Source organism: Astatotilapia calliptera, chromosome 14 (assembly GCF_964374335.1).
Source record: "Astatotilapia calliptera chromosome 14, fAstCal68.1, whole genome shotgun sequence".
NCBI lineage: Eukaryota > Metazoa > Chordata > Actinopteri > Cichliformes > Cichlidae > Astatotilapia > Astatotilapia calliptera.
Window position 1 is genome coordinate 5,638,113 of NC_137435.1, and position 24,050 is coordinate 5,662,162.

A 24,050-nucleotide genomic window follows, 5' to 3' on the forward strand; every position below is an offset into this window, starting at 1 on the left:
TAATGACTCGAGTCTGACTCGAGTCCAAGTCATGTGACTCGAGTCCACACCTCTGCAAATCGTCTTACGATATCACAAAAATCATGGAAAATCCATAGAAAAGCCGCACCTGACTAAAAGCCGCAGGGTTCAAAGCTTGTGCAAAAAGTAGCGGCTTATAGCCCGACAATTACGGTACTTGACACCCTAAAGTTCCCCTAAAGTTTTGCAGCTACTATTTTTTCCAGAGTGGGTGTTCTTTCTTTGATACTAAAAATGTTATCTCTTTGTTTGGTTTTGGTTTTTTCAATCATTTGTCCTGTGCTTCAACCCATGTGAGTTTGCAAAATGATTGTAGTGTTACTGGGTGGGCTCTGTTCTCATCTCTGAGTGTTCAGCCAAGTCAAAGCATGAGCACACAGACAGGAAACCTGAAACTCCCCTGCCCTTCCTCAGCTCTGCTGGTGATGAAATACAAACTGCAGACAGCTCACACATGGATCCAGAGGAGAGCAAAACCAACCTTACCTCAGTTTACCCACTTTTGGGTTTGGTTACTAACAACCAAATAAATAAGATGAATGAGGTTTCACCTCTTCATTTGAAATCCTGTGCCATCTGAATTCCATGTTGTGCATTAGCAAGGCAACATTTTTGGTGTTTATTAAAGGATCTTCTACTCAGAACCACTGGTTACTAAAGTCCAACACGAAGACACCTGCTAGTAATGGTCTACCTATCTCTCACTAATCATCCTCACTTCTATATCAGTCTCTTTAGCTTGTACTGTCCTACTTTACATTTATCTGTATATAATCTGCTTGTACCATCTCTCCTTTACGTTCTTGCATCTCCTAAGCTCTTAAAGTTTTAGAAATATTTATTAGAAGCAGAGCTACCTCACACAAAATTACCTGATCAGTTATAAATCTAAATAGGTCAGGTTTAACACGGCAAACAAACCAAAAAAAGTGGGTCTGGCTATAGTTTAGTACTGTTTGGTTGAAAGGTCAGACCCGAACCAGCTAATGAAACAGTAATAATTAATCTCCGTAACACTAACTTCTTCTGCAACCTTCTGATTTCTGCACATTAACTGAACAGAGTCATACTGTAGTTGTACATTTAAGGAGTTTTAGAAAAACATGCTTGCGGTAATTTATGTTCAGCATCTTCTGCCAGTGAAAGTGGCTTTATTACTGCAGCACTCATTGCACTGTCTGCAGCACATGTGGAACAGAAGCATTTTCGCTGATCAGAGTCAAATGTTGCATTCATGGTGGCATATGTAGATTATATGTTCATATATCCATAAAAAAATATTTATTTTTTAAATATTAATACATTAAAATAATCTACGTGCTTCACCACAGGATTCTTACAACAGAAAGATGTTTCATAACACAAATTTCAAACATGAGCTTGTTGCATAACTTTGTCTTGTCTGTCTTAATATTTTCCTTTTAGTAACAACCGTATCTTGAGAATCTCATGCAAGCTGCGTATCAGTAATTAGCTGCAAATAGCAACAACAATGATGTAACATTTATTCTCGCCATCTTCAGCTCGAGAAAATGTCACATGGTCGTGTCCTAAAACTGTCTTTCGGTTCCTCCTCTTCGCTTTTTTGTTTATCCCTCCTCCCCTCCAGTGATCTTTTCTTTTCCTTCTTCCCCTCATCATTTCCTTCCTCCTGTATCTTCTCAGCTTGCCTCTTTCACAATCCCAGTCCTCCCCTCTCCTCTCCGTGCTGCAGTGACCCACTTTGACTACGAAGCCTTGAACTGACCTGCTTTAGATAGAGCCTGGCTAATTATAACCAGCTCGTATTAATAAGGCAGGGGAATTGGTAAATACACACACACACACACACACACGCACACACAACGCCTTACACACACAAACAACAAAGGATCACAAAGCAGACAGAAGCACACACTCAGAATCACCTCCTCCGCAAACAGATCGTTTCCGACGTCCCATAAACAAGCCTACACACCTTGGCAACGTGACTCATCACGTATAAGAGGACGTAATAAGAGTGACTCACGTTCATCATTTGTATCTGTTGCAGGTAACACTTGTACCTGTTACCATGGCAAGAGTTAGAAAAAAATTATTTATATATGCATAGAACAAGATCGCCAACAAAAATATAAAAATTAGACTGTCATCATCATTTATTATCACACAGATATGTTTTATATCTACTAAATGGCAGCTTTCCACACTAGCAATCTGTTTTTAAAAAATATAAACCCAATGCACATGTTTACAAAACCTGCCCACTAAGTTGATGACATATTGTTGAACTCAGCTGTATCATTAAAAGAACTGCAGAGCTGGTGTTGATTGGTAAACAGGGTTATATAACACGGATTGGATCGCACTTCTGGAAAAATCTTTTATCAGGTTTGACAACTGCTGTTACTCAATTTTCAAAAATATGAACTTCTAGACATGAAAAAAGAAGCTTGAAATCTGTGCAGAGCTACCTGCCTCCTCCTCCCACGCTGCACCACAGTTTACAGGAAAAGTTTTAGGAACATTCCTCAAGTTTTACCTGCTTTTTTAAAGCACATAAACATCGACAAAAACTTGAGAAGCTGTGCATCTTTCGCTGTCTTTCTTTCAGCCTTTCAAAGCCGTAGCTCTTAATGCACGGCATAAAGAGAACCTTCCACATCCGAGACACATTAGTCTCTAAACTCTGCTCTGTACTTAAGGATGTGATGTTTTGACTCAGTACGCACTTACGAAGCTCTTTCATACGAGACTTCACAAAATCGTTTTGACAGTTTAAATATAATTCCCTGGTAAAAACTAAAAGCAAACCACAAATGCACGATAACCCTGATTCAAAACAAATCACACTATTTATTTAGTTATCTCATGGTACTGGTGTTTTCCCCACCATTGCGTGACCCTGCCCACAGAGATCAGTTTGGTTATAGTCTTAGTACAGTACAACAGTACAACACTGGCTTCAGTGTCACTCTGCATCCCAAAGATACAGGTGAAAATCCTGTGTACTCATCTACTCAACCATAACAAGCAGCTGGAGGCTCTCCTGGCCATATCTGACCTACCGGTGTCGACCTCATACTCCAGCAGAGGTAACGCAATGCTCACCCACGCGTTACAACCTCTCAAAGCTCAGTGAATTAAAAAGCGGTGGTAAAACACTACTAGTGGGTGTTTTGTTTATTCGCCGGAAAAAAAGGTAACAGAAATGCTAAAAGAAAAATGTTTGGTTTTCTAGAAATCACTAAAAGCTCACTGGGTTTGCTGATGATGCTAAAGGAGCGTTACATGGCAGAGTCAGGCCAAAAAACACGCCAATCAAACCAGAGTCACCTGCTGAGGTTAATGGCGACTCACGGCAGCGTCGGGATGCTTTAAAAACCCGATGTCTCGGCATGATGTCAGACTCATTGTTCTCTGCTACTATTTTGTGCAATTTTTGAAATAAAGAATCATCAGAGATACAGAGTCCCGGCCCCCTTCATGTGCAGCGCCTCTTTCATGCTGACAACATAATGAGCATGTAAACTTTCAGTCCAAATAAGAACAAGATAAACACCGTAATTACAGCAGTGGTGATTGTTACTGATTAGTTCTTACTGTTTTATCTATCAGAAAGTACGGCGGGGGGTGTTCTGTGGCGTTCCTAAAAGGCTGCACTTCAGGATACCGTAACGACCTTAATGTCATCGAGGGAGAGCTGCAAGCGATTAAACAAGACGTTTATAAGTTTAAACTTTATTTGAACACAGCTTGAGTTTGGCAGTCAAACAGCAGTGTTATGCGGCAGCTGCCCAGGTGTGCAGAGGTCTGAATTTGGGGAAGGTGAACATTTCACTCAGTGCTCCTGTTTCTCATTTGTCAACAACAATCATGAGCAAGACAGCGAATAGGAGCGTGAGTCAAGAACTTGTTCTGGTTGAGAATCAGCTCCAGGTTGCAAAACTCCATCAAAACCGTATGTCTCAGTACTCGTCAATTCAATTCATCAACTTACTCTGTTACACATTACGCAACAATGACTTCAAAGTCATGGCAGTGACGCTTTGGCACCAGAACCACATGCAAGTATTTTTATTACACTTTTTCTTTACCTGCAGTTCAGTTAATAATACAGCTTTAAATCTGAAAATAAATTCTATCAATCTTTCTTTTTTTTTTCATAACAAAAATGTTCAGTGGTCACAAAGGGAATTAGTAACAAATTGGGACTTTGAGCAGAATCCTTTTCGGTATAGGTATCAATAAAATCCCTCGTAATGTATGCCTTAATTTCCATTTCTACAATTTAGTGAGTCATTATTTAATGCTTACTCTTACAGGATATCTTGTATGCTTTTCTTATGATAAAAGTATGTTGGTGGTTCACATAAAACATGACCAAATGCTCAGTTTCACACAGTTCTTTTCACTCTTGGATTTTCATGACGTAAATAAGACACAATCCCTGATATTTCAATTGAATTTAATTCAATTTTATTTATATTGCACCAAATCACAACATCAGTCACCTCAAGGAGCTTCATAGTGTAAGATCAAGACCATAAAATAATGCACAGAGAATCCCAACATTAGACGCCGCTCTGTGAGCAAGCACTTGGCGACAGTGGGAAGGAAAAACTTCCTTTTGACAAGAAGAAATCTCCAGGTGAACCAGGGAGGGGCAATCATCTGCCATGATGGGGGGTTGTGGGTAAGAAATAGTCATCTCAGGCTACGTCTACACTAATCCAGATAAATTTGAAATTAGCATTTTCGTCTAAAAACGCTCCATGTCCACACTATCTTTTTCAATCATTTTCTTCCCCATTGAAAACGCTACGTTCCTGTGCTGTGCATGCGTGAAACGTAAGATGATTTGACTTGCATCATTTCCGTCTGCCGTTTATTTACTTTCCGGCTCCTTGAAATGTCGCGGCAAAATGTCTTCTATCTGGAGCTATCTGGAGCATTTACAAACTAATATTAATCTTTAATAAGGCTGTCAAAATTGAGAGCAAAGAAAACAACTGCTGTACAATGCCGTCGGCCATCTTAGTTGAATTGGTCACATGACTGCATCATATGACTAAAATGCGTCATTGTTTTCAAAGCCTCCGTTTTCGCATTCCACACTGCGACGTTAAAAGATCCATCTTCCTTGACCAAAAACTAGCGACACAGCTATGTTAGCATAACTTTAGCACAGTGAAGCTGGAGGATGAACGTCAACTTTTTTTCCACTCGATAAAAGTGAACGTGAGGGATTCTGGTGGTCAGGGACAAATGCAATCGCATAGCAGGATGCTATACACGGGCCAAACTTCAGTCAGGAGAACAACTGAGATTATTCATCCACAATACGAGGTTAGTTATTAATATACTGCAACAACATGGGAATAGAGCAGCTGCGAGAGAATTCAGCATTAATGAATCAATGTTACGGAAGCGCAGTTTTTGGCTTTCCCCAAAAGTGCTTCATCTCTTTGCTATGACTGTCGGCATAATTTGCAGATGATGATCGGTTGCAGCTGCTGCGATGCTTTCAACCAAAACAGGCGCAGCTTGATGACATCATCAACATGCGCTATCGCCGTAGAGCGGTATAGTCAAAATCTCTATCGTTGGCCAAATTTATATCGTTCCTATCGTATATCGTTTATATCGCCCACCCCTAGTCTCCACCATTTTTATGGTGTTCTAAGTGGACTGTCATTAAGTCACATGACATTTTAGTTAGAGTTGACTTATTAACTGATACAAGTAGCCACAGTTTGACTGAACAGAGCAGTTTGTATAAATGAGCACATGCTCAGTTGGTGCTCAGTTGCTGCTCAGTTTGCTTACTTACAATCCAGCATTTCTATAATGGGCTGATATGGCAAATACTGGCCGCGGAAGATTAAATATCTACCAGTCATGCTTCCTTTACAGAGATATACAATCAAAACAGGAGAGCGTCATTTCAGCTTTAGACAGAGTAAGCCATTTAAAACAATTTCTTTTCCCCCCCACAGATACCTCTAACCCCACAGCCGCAGAGATCCACTTAGTTTATGTAAGGCTACGAAGACCTTAAAGTTATTTTTACAAAAGTGTAAACTCTCATGTGCGTATTTTTCCTCCGATGCCCTGATTCACACTGATAACTCATTCCCGTTCAGCTGTTGTGTTATGCAAACTGTACATAACACAACAGCTGAATAGGAAGGAGTTAAAAACACGCCTTAAAATGGCAGCTAATAATCCGTTTAATCTTTTGTATTATTAGTTTAGTATTTCTGCTTTATTGTGTACTTAGTTTTTTTCCCCCCAGATGATGTAAACTTGCAAGCTTCCAGTGCTCATGAACCCACAGGATTCCCTCAACACAAACCACAAACCACAAACACACACAGTTTTAAAAAGGAAATTAAATCATTTGGGCTAGAAAATGGAGGGATTAAAACTTTAAACCACTGGCTACTAAAGAACAAAGTAGGTAATGGTGAGTGTGTGTCTGTGTGTGTGTGTTTGTGTAGATGTGCAGCTGAGTAACTACAGGGTTCCCTACTGGTTGCTGTGATGAGGGTCTTTGTTTTCACTCTGCAGTTTAGTTACAACACACACAGGAAGTACACACACTTTCTTTTACGAGCCAAAAGGATTTTTTGATGAAAGACTTGCATCTTTTTTCTGTGTGACTGTGTGATATAATAAAAATGTGGATAACCCACGACACCCCTAAAGTTTGTCATCATTAAAGGAACCAGCAGGCCTGACACTAAGGTTACATGTGGCCGAACTACACGGCTGTACTCCAGTGTCCATTTCTATAATAGTACCATGTTTTTTGTTTTTTTAAAAAGATATGTTTAGGCACGAGCGGCCACAGAAAAACTAGGGCTGATTAAATTGTGCAAAATCTCTGCATATGCTCTGCAGGTCAAGAAAGGCCAATCTCAACATGTATAAATAATAAATCCTTCATCACCATGGCATATCTGGATGAGTAAACAGTCCAATCTGTTGCTAAGGCCCCTGCAGACCCGCCAGGCCCAGAATAGGCTCTCCATGCTGGGGGATTGGGGGCTCAAATCCCAGGATCTGGTGTCCACAGGCCTGCACAGGCAGGGTAGGAAGGTTGAAGATCACAAAGCCTTTCTCGTATTCTGTTACTTTTCCTCAAACGCTTCACTCAAACAAGCACACTTAAAGTCACCACTTAACTGAAGTTTTAGTTTGTAAATTACATGTCCAGTCATTTCATTATTTTGTAAGTGTTTGGTAGCTCTTTTCTTCTGGCACTTGTGCTCTACTCCCCTGATACTTGGTCATATTCTGCTATGAATATTATGCAAAAACCTGATTTTTTGGAAGTATGTAGAGAGCTCCTGACCAAAGGCTTTGGAAATTCAGAAAATGCACACTAGTGCCTGTTATGATTCAGAATTAAGAGGTTTGTTGTTACAGAAATGACATGATTGGAGTATACTCTATCTGAAGAATCACAGTTATGAATGTTACACTGCTGAATGACATTTGTCAGTAAAATGTCTCTTAAGCGAGGTTTTCTGATATAACCAACACGAAAACAATAGAAAGATTTCAAGTATATAGATATATCTGTTATAGTCTTCAACTGTAGGATCAATGTTCATTTATTTAAAAGAAAAATATTTTCTCTCAATCTTTTTCAACACGTTTTGATGTTTTTGCTTTGCTGTAATTCAGTTTCAGAAACCTGAATTTCTATTTATCAGTATTAGTAGATTTTAAAAAGTAAATTGAAAATGTTAATTCCTTAACCAATTCTTGGATTTAAACATTAAAAAGATCAAATGTAAATTAGATTATTTAAGTGTGTCATATTTCATACATTAGTTTTTGTGAGTTTTTGACATTTCTGCGTCATCAGTTTGATTTTTTCCTCCCTAAAAAAAATAAATAAATCACACAACATTTGTAATGGAATAAACTGAATGTTGCAAATTTGATACAAATTAAAAGTCACATTTATTTTGTTTTTAATTTCATCTGGAGGTTCACTAAACACTCACTTAAAAAAAAAAGCATTTTCTGGCACTTATTTCAATGGTTAAAATATGTCTATAATTTAGGAGCCACAACTTTTTGATATACCTTTATGTGAAGGGTTTAATCAGAATTAAGTCAAGCATAAAAATAGGGGTTAATCTGGATTCCAGCAACTAATTTTCCAGTACAACAATGGCCTCAATCCCCCTTTAGATATTTTTTCCACTCTGACGAGATTAAATATCTAGGGGAACTTCTGAAAATCCAACGATAATGACAGATATCAGTACCAAATACCCCAATCTGTCTTTAGAAAATAATATGGGTCAAATGTAAATATGAAACCCACATGAGGGGGAAACATCTTAAGTGTAGCAGTGTGAACACAGCCTTGGATGAGGGAAAGGGGGGCTCTGGTATGGAGGTTCACAGCTCTGGGGACTTGGAAAATATTCATCTCCTCTAAGCAGGGACAGTTAAGGGGGGCAGGCTTTGTCTAACACAACCCCTCCAGTCCTCTTCTCTTTTGTTGGAAAGAAGCATTCACACACACACACACAGACAGACACACACACACACACAGAGACGTAAAGCACTCCAGCAGTGAGGCTCTGACCAGCTGTCTTCATTCTGAGAGATAGCCATCGTCGCTCATAAACACAGAGAACTCACAGAGGAAGGCGAGCAGGAGGAAATGTCTCTGCTTCACCTTTTCTTTAATTTCACTCCAGCATCTGCGTCCTTCATTTTAGCTGACACCTCCGCAGCACAGAAGGAGCGTTCATTTTTTTAATTGCTTGCTTTAGAACATATTAATGTCTCATAAAGTTTTTACATCTAAAGTTTGAAGTCAATATCCAAAAAATCGCACACGAACATCCCTAAAGGCATCGAGACGATTCAAACGCCAGCAGCATGCAGATACTCTCATTTGTTTTTGTGCCAGCAACCGCGTAGAAGTTTGCAGAGAAGCAACATCTCAATTTAAAAATGATGCCGGAGGGGCTCGGGTTACATGCAAACAATTTCGCAACAAAAATGAGAATAAATTACAAAATTATAAAACTTAAAAGACGCCTGCGTTAGAGCAACACCTGCAGGAGGCAAATAATTATAGAAAGAGAATGGGTTCCTCCACCGATTTATCACGTGCCTGAAAGAGCTTATCTGAGATAAGACAAACATCGTGCGGCAGAATTTCAGTTTGAATAGCGATTTGGGGAGAACCAATCAAATGCCTGCATACTGCCTCCATATGTGCTGTGATCAGGGCGTCTGCGTAGAAATCGAAGCAGACACGGCGGCGACGCTAACAAAGATAGCCGAAGCCGCCTGCTTTCTCTCTCTTCAGAGTGTGTGTGAAAAGTGGTGTGTATTGTTCATAGACCGAGGCTATTTCAGAGCAGGGGGGCCCTTCCAGTTGTCCTCCTTACATCGGCCCTTTCATCGCTCCCTCATCCATATTTATCGCCGCTCAGCTCTCCTCACCTATCAGCGACCAGCTAGCTGTGACCGATGTCTCGCTAAACCAATCACATGCTTCCCTTTGTGGGAACATTAGCACCTCTCAGTGCCTTCACCCCACCCTGTACAATGGCTTCTTTGCTTTTTTTTTTTTTGACGCAGTGGCTTAAAAAAAAGAAGAAGAAGAAGAAGAAGAAGAGGAGAGAATAGAGGAGAAGGAGAACTGCAGCTACCGGTGGCAGATTCAAGTCGATGGCGGCTCCAAATCGATTGACAGCCTCGGAAACAGTTGCCGAGTGAGCGTCGTCAATAGCAGCCAGCAATTGATGAGCGGGTGGGGGATGAAATGATGGGAGGACGAGGGTGAAGGAGGACAGGAGGAGGAGGAGAGTGGAGTCATGATGGTCTGAATAGAGCATGATTAGTATGGATGAAGAGGAGAGGAAGATAGAACGAATGAACCTAGGAGAGAGGAAAGGGAGCGGGCGAGGAACGCTTACGAGTGAACAAAACAGGCGTGTCGCAGAGGAGAACGCTGTGTTCTGATTCTCGCGCTAAAGGACGAGCGGGAGCGCTATCAGTCGTTATATTTACCAAAAATATCAGCTTGAGTTTAACGGCAGGAAAAAATACAACCGTGCATATTTTGTAAGATAGCATCAACAGTTGTAACGTGTTGATATTTAATTTAAGATATGAGCTTATTTTCTTCAATCTGGCTCAGACTGAAGCAGTTTTAGCTGAATTTAAGAGTGAAACTCGGTCCGGGTGGTGACGGGGTTTCTTCCTCCTCAACCAGACGGACGATCAATGTGAGGAAGACTGTCCTCCTTTGTATGGATGGCCCAAAAAAGGATGCACAGCTCAGCTCCAGGAGCAACAGAAAACACTCAGATCAATACCATCAAAGGCCTTGTCTCACATAGTCAAGGCTCGAGTCACAGTCTGACTCTGGGTCTGCTACTGTAAGTGTGTGCATGCAGCGCCACATATCATTTACACACCACCTCATCTTTTTCGTTAAACTTCATCTTTGCTTTTTGTACCCGAAGTTGAACATATAACACACACACACACGGAAAGCTTTGAGTGTACTGCTAGTCTAGTCCCCTAATGTCACTTGGCAAGGGCATTTCAAGCCCCTCCTTCTTCTTCCCAGCACTTGCTTGCCAGTCCATCCATTTACTAAATGAATGTATTATATCTTAAAGGCAGCAGAGAAGACAAGGAGGGAAAAAAGAGGGGAAAGAAGAAAAAAAAACATTAAAGGCTTATAATTAAAGAACTGAGAATCTCTGTACACCAAGGTCAGCAAACTTATCCAAGCTGATAAACCTGCACACCTCCCACACAGTCACATGTTGGTTTCCTGATCACCTACATGAAAATCAAAAAAACAAAACAAAAAAACCCACTCCAGTTTATTTGGTTGGTGCTTACGTAAGGCTTCTTAATGGCTTATACAAGCAGGTTTTTCCCCTGAAAGCTGCATTTGTTTTCAGTGGACTGAATCACAGTAATTTCTTTTAGACTGAAAGGCTGTTTCTGGGTATTTGTATGTACTGGTTCTTTGCATTTGCCCAAACAAATCAATCCGGTGCTTTAACCTATGGTGCTGGATGCTACATCTTACTTGGATTAAAGTGAATGAAAAACATGGAACTTCCAGGACGCTTTGATAAAATATTATAATGCAAAAAACATTCTCTACATGAAGCACTGGAAAATATTTCATGTTATAAAAAGCTTTTTAGTGAGTTATGGATCTATTTTCAAGTGGCTACAGTTCACTGCACATAACACAAATACTTCAAATTAATAACAGTATACTTCTTTTAAAGCTAAGCTGAAAAAATTAAATGTAAAGCTGTACATCACACATAGCTATGTATATATATATATATATATATATATATACAATTAAATGATAGGAAAAGACCAAAGCACATTAACACATTAAAATATTGAACCCTGAGTGGCACCAAATGTATAAATCATGAAACTACTGGAGGATATTTATCCTTTGAATTCATCATGATCAAGCCCGTCTTTGTAAATAATCTATTTAAACATAGGAAACCGGATTAAGCATGAATGAGCTCATTAAACGTCTCTGATCATATATGTACACGATAAAAGGGAACTCTGAGATTCTTTAATATCTAGAAGAACCCTGCTGGACGCAGTGAGGGGAGCGGGAGGCGCAGAGATAAGAATGGGCTCGGGCTGGTGGATTAAAGCCGTGGTGGGGGTGGGAGCTTGTGAACAGCAGCGACTGCAGGTCCTCATTGATCTTTCCGTCTTTAAGACCTTCAGCTTTTTTATAAGGCATAGCTGTGATTTATGACCTGCAGGGCTATAGCTGTCCCATGTTGTCCTATCTACAGTCTGACAGCAGACCAGCTCCTTCTTCCTGTCGCTTGCCTTTTTCTTCACTCCCTCTCACACACAAACACGCACACACAGATATTTGGATAAACCCTGGACACTGGAAAAATCCAGGTCCATCTTTTCTCATCATTTTTGACCCGAACGCATTCTCTCGCTTCTAATGAACGCAGCAGATCTGATTGATACGAATGGAAATGCCCTGGCATTAAAATCTGCATCTGGACATATTTATAAGTTGCAGCTGTTGGAGGAAAAAAAGGACTTCAAAATATTTTAAAACTCTGATAAAGATAAATTTCTTTGATTTAAAAAGTTTTTTTCCTTCTTTTTTAGGTCTACTCAATAAAGCTTCAGTCTTCCTGTTATGCATCTCTTACCCAGCAGCAGCTGCACGGTGCACGCTGCAGCACAATTTAACCACAGTGAACAGTGAATGAACATTTCAACAATACATCAGCGGTCGTAAACCCAAATGCTTTGATGGCATGGCTAGCATGAGGTCAAAGGTCATCATCTGAGCAGCAATGTTGAGTATCATGACAAAAGAAACACTGGATTTGTATAAAAAGCATGACAATGAATGTTATGGAACTGGTAACATACAATATAAAAAACATCAGCATGCATTATCCTGAATCATGAGCAGGATATGAGGGTGTTAAATGTTGCTTTAAATCCTATTTAAATATCAGGCCCTGCAGCAGTCAGATCACCTCATTAAAGGCCCTATATCTTTTCTTTACTCCAGGATTTTGCAAATTAAGTCTGTGTTGTGAATCAGAATTTCACAGTAAAGATTATAAAACAGGTAGAAGATCAAAATCAAAGTCTCTCTTACCATGAGTCTCAGTTTCTTGGTGAGGGAATACAATGCCTTCAGTTTCAAATAGGGGCTGCAGGAAGGCCACTACAGAGAGAGGAAGCACAGGGGTGGGGAGTGTGTGGTGTAAACTAATCATACATAAAAACAACCATTATTATGATCTCTTAGCACCACTTTGATTTCTAAATTTACAACTGCAGCGTGGGTGCAGCTTAAAAATATCAAATACAAAAGCATGTTCTCTGTGAAAAAATATAGCTTCTGCTTGGCTAAAATCAGCCGTTACATGGTGAATGTTTTCTCTCCATCAAGAGTCAGGCATACAAACACTTTGCGTATCTCAATCCAAGTAAAAATCTAGGTTAGGCTCAACGCTGTTATCCAGAGAATTCTAGCTTTAAATCACCAAGACCAAATACTCTGATTAAAATTCAAACAAAAATGCATTTTCAGAACAGAGTAGAGTTTACTGTCAGTGCAAAATTTGTCACAATAGACCCACAACCAAGCTCTGATTCCTCTTTGTTGCTGTAGTTTTGCATGTGTGTGTGTGTGTGTGTGTGTGTGTGTGTGTGTGTGTAGGAGCTACTTGTTCATTTTCAACCAAATGCTATCGGATCATCGGCCTGATGTTGCTGGCTGACCTGGCAGCACTGCAGCCGTCCCCTCTGCCTGAGTCTGTTTAGCTGTCTCATCATCATCATCATCATCATCGTTCCAACCTTTTCATTTGTCTAAATAGACAAGCGGCCTGAGTGTTACGCAGGCAGGAAGAAAGTCCCCAGAGGGGCCGCCTGGGCTTTTTACATACAGTGAGGAGGAGCCTTTAGTGCTCTGAGTGCTGCATCGATCTGGAGTTAAACACTGCTGGCGAACCTGCAGCTCACACCTCCTCAGTCGGACTCTCCTCGCTCGCTGTCTAATTATTACTCCTGAGGATGGCTGTCATGTTTCCTGGTGGGACCTGAAGAATCTGTTATAAATGGCCGTCCTGATTTTTTTTTCACCGGGGCCAAGTCATGCAAAAATCTACCAGAACATGAATTTCAGTAATCCAGAGGAGTCTGTCGCTTAGCTCGCACTAAACACAAGTTTGTTTTCAAATTTCACATTATGCCACCTGTCATTGTCATCCAAAAGGAACAGGGCACTTAAGCCCTATGGATCTGCGAGAGTTTATGTTTAGATCGTATTACAGCAGCCATAACAGTTGCACTAACTGAGCGAAGCCAAATCTTCTGACCATTTCAAATCAAGACTGAGAAATTAGGCCAACAATCACAGCTCAGTCATGCTCACCCTCTCTAATACGATGGAGGTTCCTCTTTAATATACGGGCAGAATTACCTGCAATGAAAATTACATTCCCTGGGGCGTTTTTTTGTTTTGTTCTGTTTGTTCAGGGAATTCAGTTTAACACTGAAGACATTTCAGAGTTTAAAGCTAAAATTTTAAATGCTGTTTTGCAATCTTTAAGGCCCTGGTGAGAATTACAGTTGGGACTAAACTCTAACAAACTCCACATTAGAGAACACGTTAGGTATCTTAACCTTAAGCATATAACTATAGTCTTCAAATCAGTTTAACTGGCATTACAAATATTCAGTCTTCACAATCATAGTCAGATTGAACTCTCTGCACTAAAAGATCAGGTCCCATTAAAACCTATAGAATCTAACTATTTAAGCACACTCCCAGAATCTCCAGCAGCATTTTAAAAAGTCTCCTAAACCTTTATGATCTTTTTGCTGAGTATAAATAGCACATTTAAAGGTGTATTGTATGTCCAAATGTCCATGATAGGGTGCATGGCCAGGATAGGCTACTGATGGTTGTAATGATGGGAATGCTTGGCGCATGACAGCATGTAAACAAAAAACCAAATATGGTGATTACCATGGTGACATATCCATATTTCATCAAACCAGAGAATAATGAAGAAATCATTGATCGAAGAAATTAGTGGAAAAGAAATCAGCTTTCCCTTCCAGCCGCAGAATATTAAAATCAGGACAACAATGAATGATAAAAATATCCTCTCCCTGACACACTGCATTAACACAGACTGTCGCATTCTAAACTGCTCTGGATTCCCCCTGTTTTCCCTAGCTCGCCACAGGGCTGCTGTTAATATGAGTCCGCTTGTTTATCCGCTTGTGTAATTGTACACAAAGCGGCGATGGTGGCTGATGTGTGAGATTATCACAAGGTCATCCGTCGACGGGATGAGACCCTGCGATCACGCACTAGTCTGATCTGGCTTTCACTTGTTTACATCCTCATTTTGGCTCCAGCATGGCCGCTGTGGCTGCGCGTAAATCTTAAGACGCAATAAAAACACCCAATTCGGCTGATGTAAAGAGGCTAAATCATCCAGGATGTGCAAGAGGGGAAGCGACGGCTTCCCTCCAAATAACACCCCCCACCCCCAAGTCCCTCTCATTGTTTCCTTTCCATCAAATGCGGCGACCCGTGATTATTTTAATACTGATGGAAAATGACTGTCGCTTATGACGAAGCGAATAATAAAAAAAAGACGGTCTCCCTAAAATTTGCCCTGTATCATTTTATTTTATTTCCCTAAATGTGTGAATTTGCCCTTCCACCACGCCATAGTGCACATCAAGAATCAGATCAACCTGCTCTCCTTTCTCTCTGCCTGCCTCAAGACGAAGCAACATTCACCGAAACCCGAACAGCTCCCGCATCCCCGCTCTTACCTCCCGTGTTTGTACGTTTGGTGCTGCTGGCTTCCGTTGGGGTCTCCAGGGGTCTTTTACGTGAGTCCGGGGGATCGGACTCCATGTGTGGTTGTTGATTGTGATGGTGAGGATTTGAGAAAATGCCGTTTTGTTGTACTGCTCCGCCGGCCATCATTTTCGAGCTTGCTCTTGGATGCTTAGGCTGCGTTTGCGTTTAAATCCCCCCTTTCCGTTTTTTTACGCAGCGTAGCCGTGCAGATGAGTCCTTGGAGAGGGTAAAAGCGATTTAGGAATTGCAAAATACGCCTGTTTCCTACGAACGGGGTAGGTTAGCTGCGCGTTTCTCCGTGGTGCGCCGTGCGTACAGAGAGATGCTGCGCAGGGGCAGAAAGAAAGAAACGCTGGAGCGGCTCAGAGAGGGAGAAAACGGGAGACCTCTGCAGATGGAGCGACTTCTAGGCTACTAAAAACGTGCCAGTGGAGCGTCACAGTTCCATCAACCTTCAGATAAGCGGGCTAGGATATGTGTATCATTCCGCTGCAACCAGTACTCATGTCAGGCGGTACAGGATGGTGGCGCTCCTCTGCAATAACCAGCGAAACGGAACAATAACCAAAACAAAACAAAAACACAACGCAAAGCGCAAAGAGGCGAAATCAGCCGAAGAGAGAAGAAAGGAAAGGGTGATCGGTGAAGCAATTATAACAATAATAGAAAAAAAATCCGATTCTTAGGCTATTAGAATTTCGTTCTTCTTATCCTTTCCTGGCTCCAGTCGCGAAGACACCCAGGGGTGAGAAGGGTCCGGAGATTCGGAGCTGGAGGAAGACAGAGAAAGAGACGTTTTTTCCTGCTCGTTCTCTCGGTGAAGATGCTGCAGTCTTGCGTTCAGAGCATCCCTTCGCTGACTGGCTGCTGGAGGAAGCGCAGGGGAGCGGCTGACGTCACAGGGCCTCGTGATACCTTTCTCGTTTTCTGCACCCTCGGATTTCCGACGTTTTACCAAAAATAATTGTTGCTTTTTACTTTGTTCAGTTCCCCATTTCACTGGACAAATGTCTCACTTTGCAAAATCTGCACGTTATTTAAAAAAAACAAACCTTTTTATATTAATTATGAATAATCAGCCGCGCTGTGTTACAACACTTTTCACCATCTCGTGATCCAAGACTCAAATTTAGTTGCACCGAATGAGGTTAAATGAAATACAGCAAGCAAACGCTTTAGCCGAAGCTAAACAGGCCAAAGAGAAACGATGCGTAATGCGCTCAAGCAACCCGACAAAATTGAGTGCGCGCGAAGCTCAGAATCACTGATTTTCGACAGAAACTGAAAGCATCACGAAAGAAAGCGAAAAACTGAGAGAGGGAGTGAGAGAGGGGGAGAGAGAGACGCCTCCGCCGAGACGCGATTGGCCGAAGCTGGAGGCTGCGTTAGTCCAGAAAAACGGAAAGGACTCGGATATGTTCTGCCGGCGGAGTCACGTGACGGAGAGCGAAGGATGCGGCGGCGGCGGGTTTTTACTCCGTTACAGCGGCAAATGCAATTATGGCTGAACGGGAGCTTGAAGGTCCCGCTGCGGCTGTTTGAAGGTCTGTAAAGGCCGAGGCAGGCCGCCTCGGACACACGTGGAAACCTGCAGCTGATTTCTGCCTTAAATTTCAATCAGCGAGTGGAATTCAACTGGCAAGAGCATGAAGGGTGTTGTTTTTCTACTTAAGAAGGAATGACATGAATAAGAAGGGTTTTTATAAAAACTGTTTTGTTCATATTTGTTATTGTTTGCCAGATTTTTGTGTCCAGAGAGCTTGGACCAATCCAGATGACCCTGGCCAGACTGTAGGCCTGTTCAGCCTACTTGTATTAAAAAAAAAAAAGAAGAAGTCTCCTCCCCCCTTATTTTCACATTTTTGTCAGTCTTGCAACAATTTTATGCAATAATAATAATTAAAAACATGGCTGACAGCATAGGAATTACATAACCTGAGCTAGGCCCACCTGTCCCCTCAGCTGCTCTGTATGACCCACCTGTGTGTGCTGCGCCTGACATCTCTGCGTCGCTGTGCCTGGGTCTGAAGAGGGATCCTCCAGCACTGTGAGCTGTGTGAGAGAGCTATACCCGCCTCACTGTTTCTCCCTCTCTCACGCACACACACACTCACACGTTTGGCAAATTCTCACACACACACTCAGAGAGACACGTAAATATCTTCAACCCCCGCTCTCCTTCTCCGTCCAGAGCTCTACAGATGCCGATCGTCCTCGGTGCCTCCTGTAGATTGTAGTCAAGGTGACATTGTCCTGCTTGTTCACACGCACGAGCATACGCGCACAGAGCAGCCACTCACACTATTTCACATCAACGTGAGAAGCACACCGGTGAGCCAGACTCCTGCTCTGGAAATACGTGGCAAATCCAAGGCAGATGGATCCCAAGCTGCAGTCTGAAACAGATTCCGCACCACAAATAGCAGGAACTGCTCAGAGGTACAAAAGGCCTGGATGCTGCAGGCACCTAACTGTATGAGCTGCAGCAAGCATCTGAACTGTAGCACAGTTTCAGCTCGACACGGACATTTATATATTTGGAGCAGAGGCAACATTCGCTGGAAGCAGAATTTTGAGGGTCCTGCACAGCCAGATCGCCCATGTTGCTGCTGCTGCATATGGAAAAAGTGAAGTAACCCCATAAGCAATAAAGCACACAGACTAACAGCATTCTTGAGTTTTTATTAGGTTAGGTCTATGAGCAGATGTTAAGGAAACGGTTTTTAGAGATTTGGTTCTGCAAACTCCTCTACAGCTTTGGGTACTGACCAAACACTTCAAGCAGTTGCCACAAACTTTCCCGAGCAACACATGCAATGTGGAAGGACAAGATTCCTGCAATATCCCAGATTTCCCTCTGCGTCCTAATCTAAATGCAAAAGCTTCATTTTAGCCAACAACAAATCTTATTTGGACTCCCACATGCAGTTTTCTTATGGAAAAAGTTACCACTAAGATTTTTTTCTTCATTTTGGAACCAAAGCCTGGAATTCCCTGTTGTCCAAGATGTTATGTAGTCACTTAAGGACAAGAGGCAAGAACAGCTCAGACACAAGTCAGCTGAATAGTCCACTAAGAATGTTTAAAAGGTCTTAAATTTGATATAAATATTTAATCCTGTAATTCTATAATCAGTCTCCTAATTTAAAAAGCCTGTTTTTCCTCTGTCACTTGAAATAGACACAGTTTTCTTTTCTTTTTTTTTTAAAGAGTAAATCATTCAAAGCAGGTGTTGCTGGCGCACACCTGCTTTCCATGCAGGGTCTGGTAGTGTACATACAGTAGGCTGTTCTGGCTCTTACTCTAACACTGGTTAAAAGGTTGACTGCAGCTAAATGGATCATCAGGCTGTAAAAAGCCGCTCTGGTGCCTCAAGTGGCGGAACATTGGTGCCACCTTATGGTAGCATGACGAAGAGCAGGAGTGTTGCCGCTCCTCAGTAAACATGTTCTCGTGGATTTCATAGATTCCACAGACTATTTCTTATGCGTGCGTTTTTGGCCCTGTTAGTCGTACATGGGTTAATAAAACACTGAGTGGCAAAGTGTCCTAACTAGTGGTTTATTTTTGCATGTACATAATGATAATAAGCATAATTTAACATGTGCTTGCTATGGCTCATAAACACAGTAAACTATGTATTTGTACAATGGATTTTTGCACTTTTTTTGGAAAGTTTAAAATATAGTGTACATTCAAAAATTCATAATAATGAATTTTAAAGAGCATAGTTCATTTAATGTTGACAGTTTCTTTCTTTCTTTCTTTCTTTCTTTCTTTCTTTCTTTCTTTCTTTCTTTCTTTCTTTCTTTCTTTCTTTCTTTCTTCGATTAAGGAAAGATAAGTTTAACATCACTTGGGATGAAATGGCCTGTATGAAGAGGAAAGCCAGCCAATTAACTCTTGACACTATGTATATATGTCATTTTATATTTAGTTTTATGGTGAACTAAAAGTATAACGTGAATCATAACTGTTAAGAACAAATCTAATATTTAATCATCTTAAATCTCATTGTCAGGCTTCAGCTTCAAAAATTAAAGCTGGAATTTAACCATCACCATCCGATTGAAGTGTTAACTTCTAAAACCTTTAAAAAGACCTCCTAGAAGAAGTCGTCCTATGCAGAGTTCTGCAAACCCAGTAGCACTAAGAGTGTATGTGTAAGACTTCTTCCGAAAGCTCAGTCAGTCTCCTCCCACTCCCACTTATGCATAATTGTCCTCCCACCCGGTATTCATTCAATTTCATCGCAAAAATCAATAGGACAGTCGATGCAGAGCAGGAGGCTCAACCACTCTGTGAGATTGAAAGGAGACAGATGTGATGTGTTCCTCTTTATTTTTCTAGTGGCTGCCCTGACTCATGCCATCATACTGAAGATTTATGAGTGAAACTAACACGACCTGAGTGCATCAGAGGAAAGTGAATTGTAGTGATATGTTTAAAGACTTAATTACTCTTTCAAATCAGTGCCTGTTTATTTTTAGAAGCTGCAGCATGGAAGCACAGTGCCAGCGTTACTAATTTTTTTACTTCAGATATTTTCAAATGAGGGTGGAAACTCATGATTGTTCATGATTCAACTTCTCAATAGGAGAAATTGCTCATTTTATAATGGCCAGTTTATCTAAAATACAATGCAATAAAAATGAGTAAAGTGGTTAATAAAAAATCTCTTTTTTTTACTGATCCCTGGACTGAACTGCATACAAAAAAAGAAATAAAGAGAAAAACATCCAAACAGGGAGCCTGGAAGGAGAGATTGCAGTTTAAATCTGAAGGTGCGTGCTTTCTGGTAATTCCTGACAGATGGTGGGGGGTCGGCTGGGTGCACACCCATCATTTCACCACGTCTGGAGGAGGTTTATGAGCTTCTATATAAATCTACATTATTCTCTGCACGCTGTGCTTAAACTGCTGCTATGTGTGGTGTGTGTGTGTGTGTGTGTGTGTGTGTGTGTGTGTGTGTGTGTGTGTGTGTGTGTGTGTGTGTGTGTGTGTGTGTGTGGCTGCACATATTTGAGAGGGGCGTTCTCCACTTTGTGTTTTTCTGCCACGATCATTCTTGAGATTCCAGATTTGTACATTATCCTCTGACCTTCAAACTGCTAATGTGTTCATAATCACTCATGTGATGCTCACTGCTGCTGTTTTGTTGCACATGCATTGCATTTCCACGTGCTGCCACTTTGGATAATTTTCTGCTAGTTCACTGAAACAATGTTGCACCGCTTAAGTTTGTGCTAGAAAATAAGAGAGAGCAAAGCGAGTCAGTAAAAGAGGGAGAACGAGAATAAATCATCGTCGCCTTCTTTGAGATTTGAACCTCCGAAAATGAATTACCTTCTCATTGTGTCCAGTTATTACAAATGAAAATATAGAGAGCAGTGAACTGTGACAAGTATTTGGGCTGTTTCACATGATTAATTATTATAGGAAGTCAAGAGGCAAGCGAAACAGCCATTATTTCACAATGAGACTGGAAAAATAGAACACATTTCCATATTGAAAAAATATGTCTTTTCACCTTCTCGGTGATGGAAAAGGGAGAATTCAATGGCAAGCCGCCATTACGGTTATTGTTCTGCTGCAGACTGATGAGCGCGCACACATCTGGTCAACTGGGAATTTTTTTCCCCTCTTTCTAATATTATTTTCCTTTGTGTGGTGAAACTAACATCAGGTTTGCTCCATTAGACATCAATATCAGGGCTGATTTCAGCAATTTTGATAGAAGCCTCTTTATAGTTACATCACAAATCTCTCAGATCATACAGCTGTCTATTATCTTGGAAAATCCATTTGGGGATTGGCTATGGACAATTCAGAGTCAATCCCATATATATGTGGCTGAAATGGCAAAAAGATGTTTGATTGAGATGGAAAATGACAGATTTACAGTATGGAGCTTTTGTTTTTGTTTTTTTTGCATTAGCAGCAGTAACTACTGCCAAGAATATACAGCATGTCCTGCATGTGCTTCATACTGATAATAGGTGTGAAAGTACTATAATACAAAAACTGTAATCTTTCATTGTTATTAGCTAATCCCATCTACTGTACTGTGTTATAAAATATTTCTAATTAAGATTTAACTAGAAACCTCGAATGGGGTTTAAAGAGGCAACACTTTAAATCAGTACAGATTCATACCGACATACAGTGTATAGTAATATCTCTAGATTTGTATGTTATTAATTTTTTTATTTAAATTTAGCTGGTCAGCTTCAAGGGGAACCGCAGCATTTTGAAGCACTATACCCTTTAAAATCTAAAGTGCACATGATTACAGAATTTTAATTATTGTTACATAAACCATTACTACTGTCACTACTGCCACTGTGGTACCATCGCAAAACAACTGCTGATACTTCTGCCACAACCACAGTCTCAAATACATCTGGAGTGACTGTTCTGTGGAAGTTTTAATCAAAGTCAAGTGGTCATTTTGCTTTGCACACACTAGATGGCGTATTTGTATTGGTATAAAAATACTAAACAGACCAGAGTTCAGCATGCATGAATTAAAATTGAGGGATTATTGATTTAGCAGGCAATCATTAAGCTCCTAATAAACGTCCTTTTGGTGTAATGTAAACTTAGCAAATGTAAAAGCATGATGATGATGATGATTATTATTATTGAATAGAAAGTCTTCCTTCGGCCAGATCCACTGTATTACAAGCATATTTTCCATATTCTCTGTCAATAGAGTTTATATTTCATTCCGACAGTGCTATATTTATAGATACTTTGATGGGGATACTGTTATGTTAAGCAGTATAGAAAACAAAAACTGTTAAAGAAAATAAATAAATGGAAAATTATCCACAAAATACAATAAGCATAATCAATATAATCGGTCAATTTGTCGGTATTTAAAATAATGCACACACTTGTTTATTTGTTTTGGCAATTTTGGGGTTCATTTTTAAACAGTTTAAAATTAAATAAATATAATTGTATTAAACCTGCAGGCCTTGAATAAAGTCTTGCTAATTGTCAGGTGACTCGTCTCACGTCTGAGGATAAAGGGTGCAACTTGCCCATTGCTCGGGGCGAGATCCCTGAGGTAGTTTAACAAGTCCTTGATGGCAGGGGCGCTGGGGTGGATGACAATCCCTGGAGCTCCTGAATGGCTCTGGGGCTGTTTAGGTTGACACACCCCTGAAACATTGCTTGGATGCCTGTGAATTGGCAGATTAGGGTGATGGGGACAGGAGTAGTGTGTTTCAGGTTGAGAGGAGGGTCCATCTGCTGGTTAAACATCCGATTCAGGAGGAACTAAGCGTGTGCAGGAGTCTCCCCGACAGGTCAATATGTGTTTTGTGGACTGGTATGCCTTAAGATGTCGTGTTGGGGGTGCTTTGAGAGGGTATTGGGCCCATTGTTACAAGCTATTTGGTTTCCATTCATGTTTCATATGACACATAAATTAATAACAATGATGATTAATTTCAATCTTAACTTAAAGGCCACAAAACAGTCAGGAAATGCAATGATCTGAGGATTTCCTGGACATCCTGCATGTTCATATCCTTACATTGTAAACAACAAAAATAACTATAGCTTCTTAATTTGCATCAACTTAAAAAAAGCTATACTGCAATGCCATTTTCATCTTATAAATAACAGTAAATAATTTTAGAAAGGGAAAAAGGCTGAATCACTAATGCCCATTCTCACTCAGGCTAACAGGAAGTGTGGGACTGAGCTTCTCAGAATAAGAGAACGAGGAAGACAAATGTACCCCTGTAAATATCCCATTGCCAGAAACAGCCTTCCCATTCAGAAACATCAGACTTTAAAGCATCAGAAGCCAAATAAATATAATTATCTCACTTGCTGAAAAAACGGCTGGTTATTGATTTAGCGATTAGATCATTCTGCACTGAAAACAAACCAAAGCTAATTCAACGGTCTGCAAATAGCTGGAGCCAGGCTGAACAGAAATAGGAGGAGAAAAGGGAAATTTTGTTTGTAAATAGTGAACTGGAGAAGCTTTTTGCCCAGCTCACTTACAGATGATATAAGCTGTTTGTTTTCTGAAGCTGAGGCTGTTTACTTTGGACGTTCTCCTCTGTGCCTACTGCTTTACATTGTTTCAGTCTGAGGATATCCCTGATGAACCCTGTGCTCCCAGGCAAAGATTGGAGTTCTGCAGAGGTAATAAAATTAAGACTCTTAAGCCCTGAAAATAGAAAGTGCTGCACAGATCAAGGTATAATTCTCCAAAGATTTGCTTTCCCCCCCCCAACACTCGCTCTTTAAGCTTATCACTTTAAATGCCCATTGACTCCTGATTGGCTGGCTCTAGCCTTGTTTGAGAACCAGAGACACATTCAATCACAGAACAGCATGCATTGTTTTTTTGTATTGAACAGCGTGTTTCCTGGTTGCTCTGCAGGGCTCTGCAGCACCTCTCATTTGCTGGGTGTGTCAGAAGTGTTACCCATTCAACAGCAACAAGTACATAAACATCAGTGCATTAAAAAAGTAGAGCACACAATGACAGAGTGACCTTAGGGCCAATACCTAACATACCAGGGAGTTCAATGCACCACTGTTTCAATTTAAAGAAAAAAGCTTTTTAAAAAGGGAGAATTTTAAAGCAATTCTT

General features: G+C 40.7%; 1 protein-coding gene across 2 annotated transcripts in view; it reads right to left on the reverse strand.

Annotated features, from left to right (window-relative positions):
* The window catches only part of nova2 (NOVA alternative splicing regulator 2), an 80,063-nt gene extending 63,338 nt beyond the window's left edge, over positions 1-16,725 (reverse strand). The window contains exons 1-2 of one of the 2 annotated variants that reach the window (XM_026193129.2): positions 15,397-16,725; positions 12,692-12,760 (exon numbers count right to left, since the gene is read on the reverse strand). In XM_026193129.2, the coding sequence (XP_026048914.1) occupies positions 12,692-12,760; positions 15,397-15,553 (226 nt within the window). In that variant the 5' untranslated portion in view covers positions 15,554-16,725. The remainder of the gene's footprint in view (positions 1-12,691; positions 12,761-15,396) is intronic. The other variant, XM_026193130.2, reaches the window with a different exon arrangement.
* Between the last annotated feature and the right edge of the window lie 7,325 nt (positions 16,726-24,050).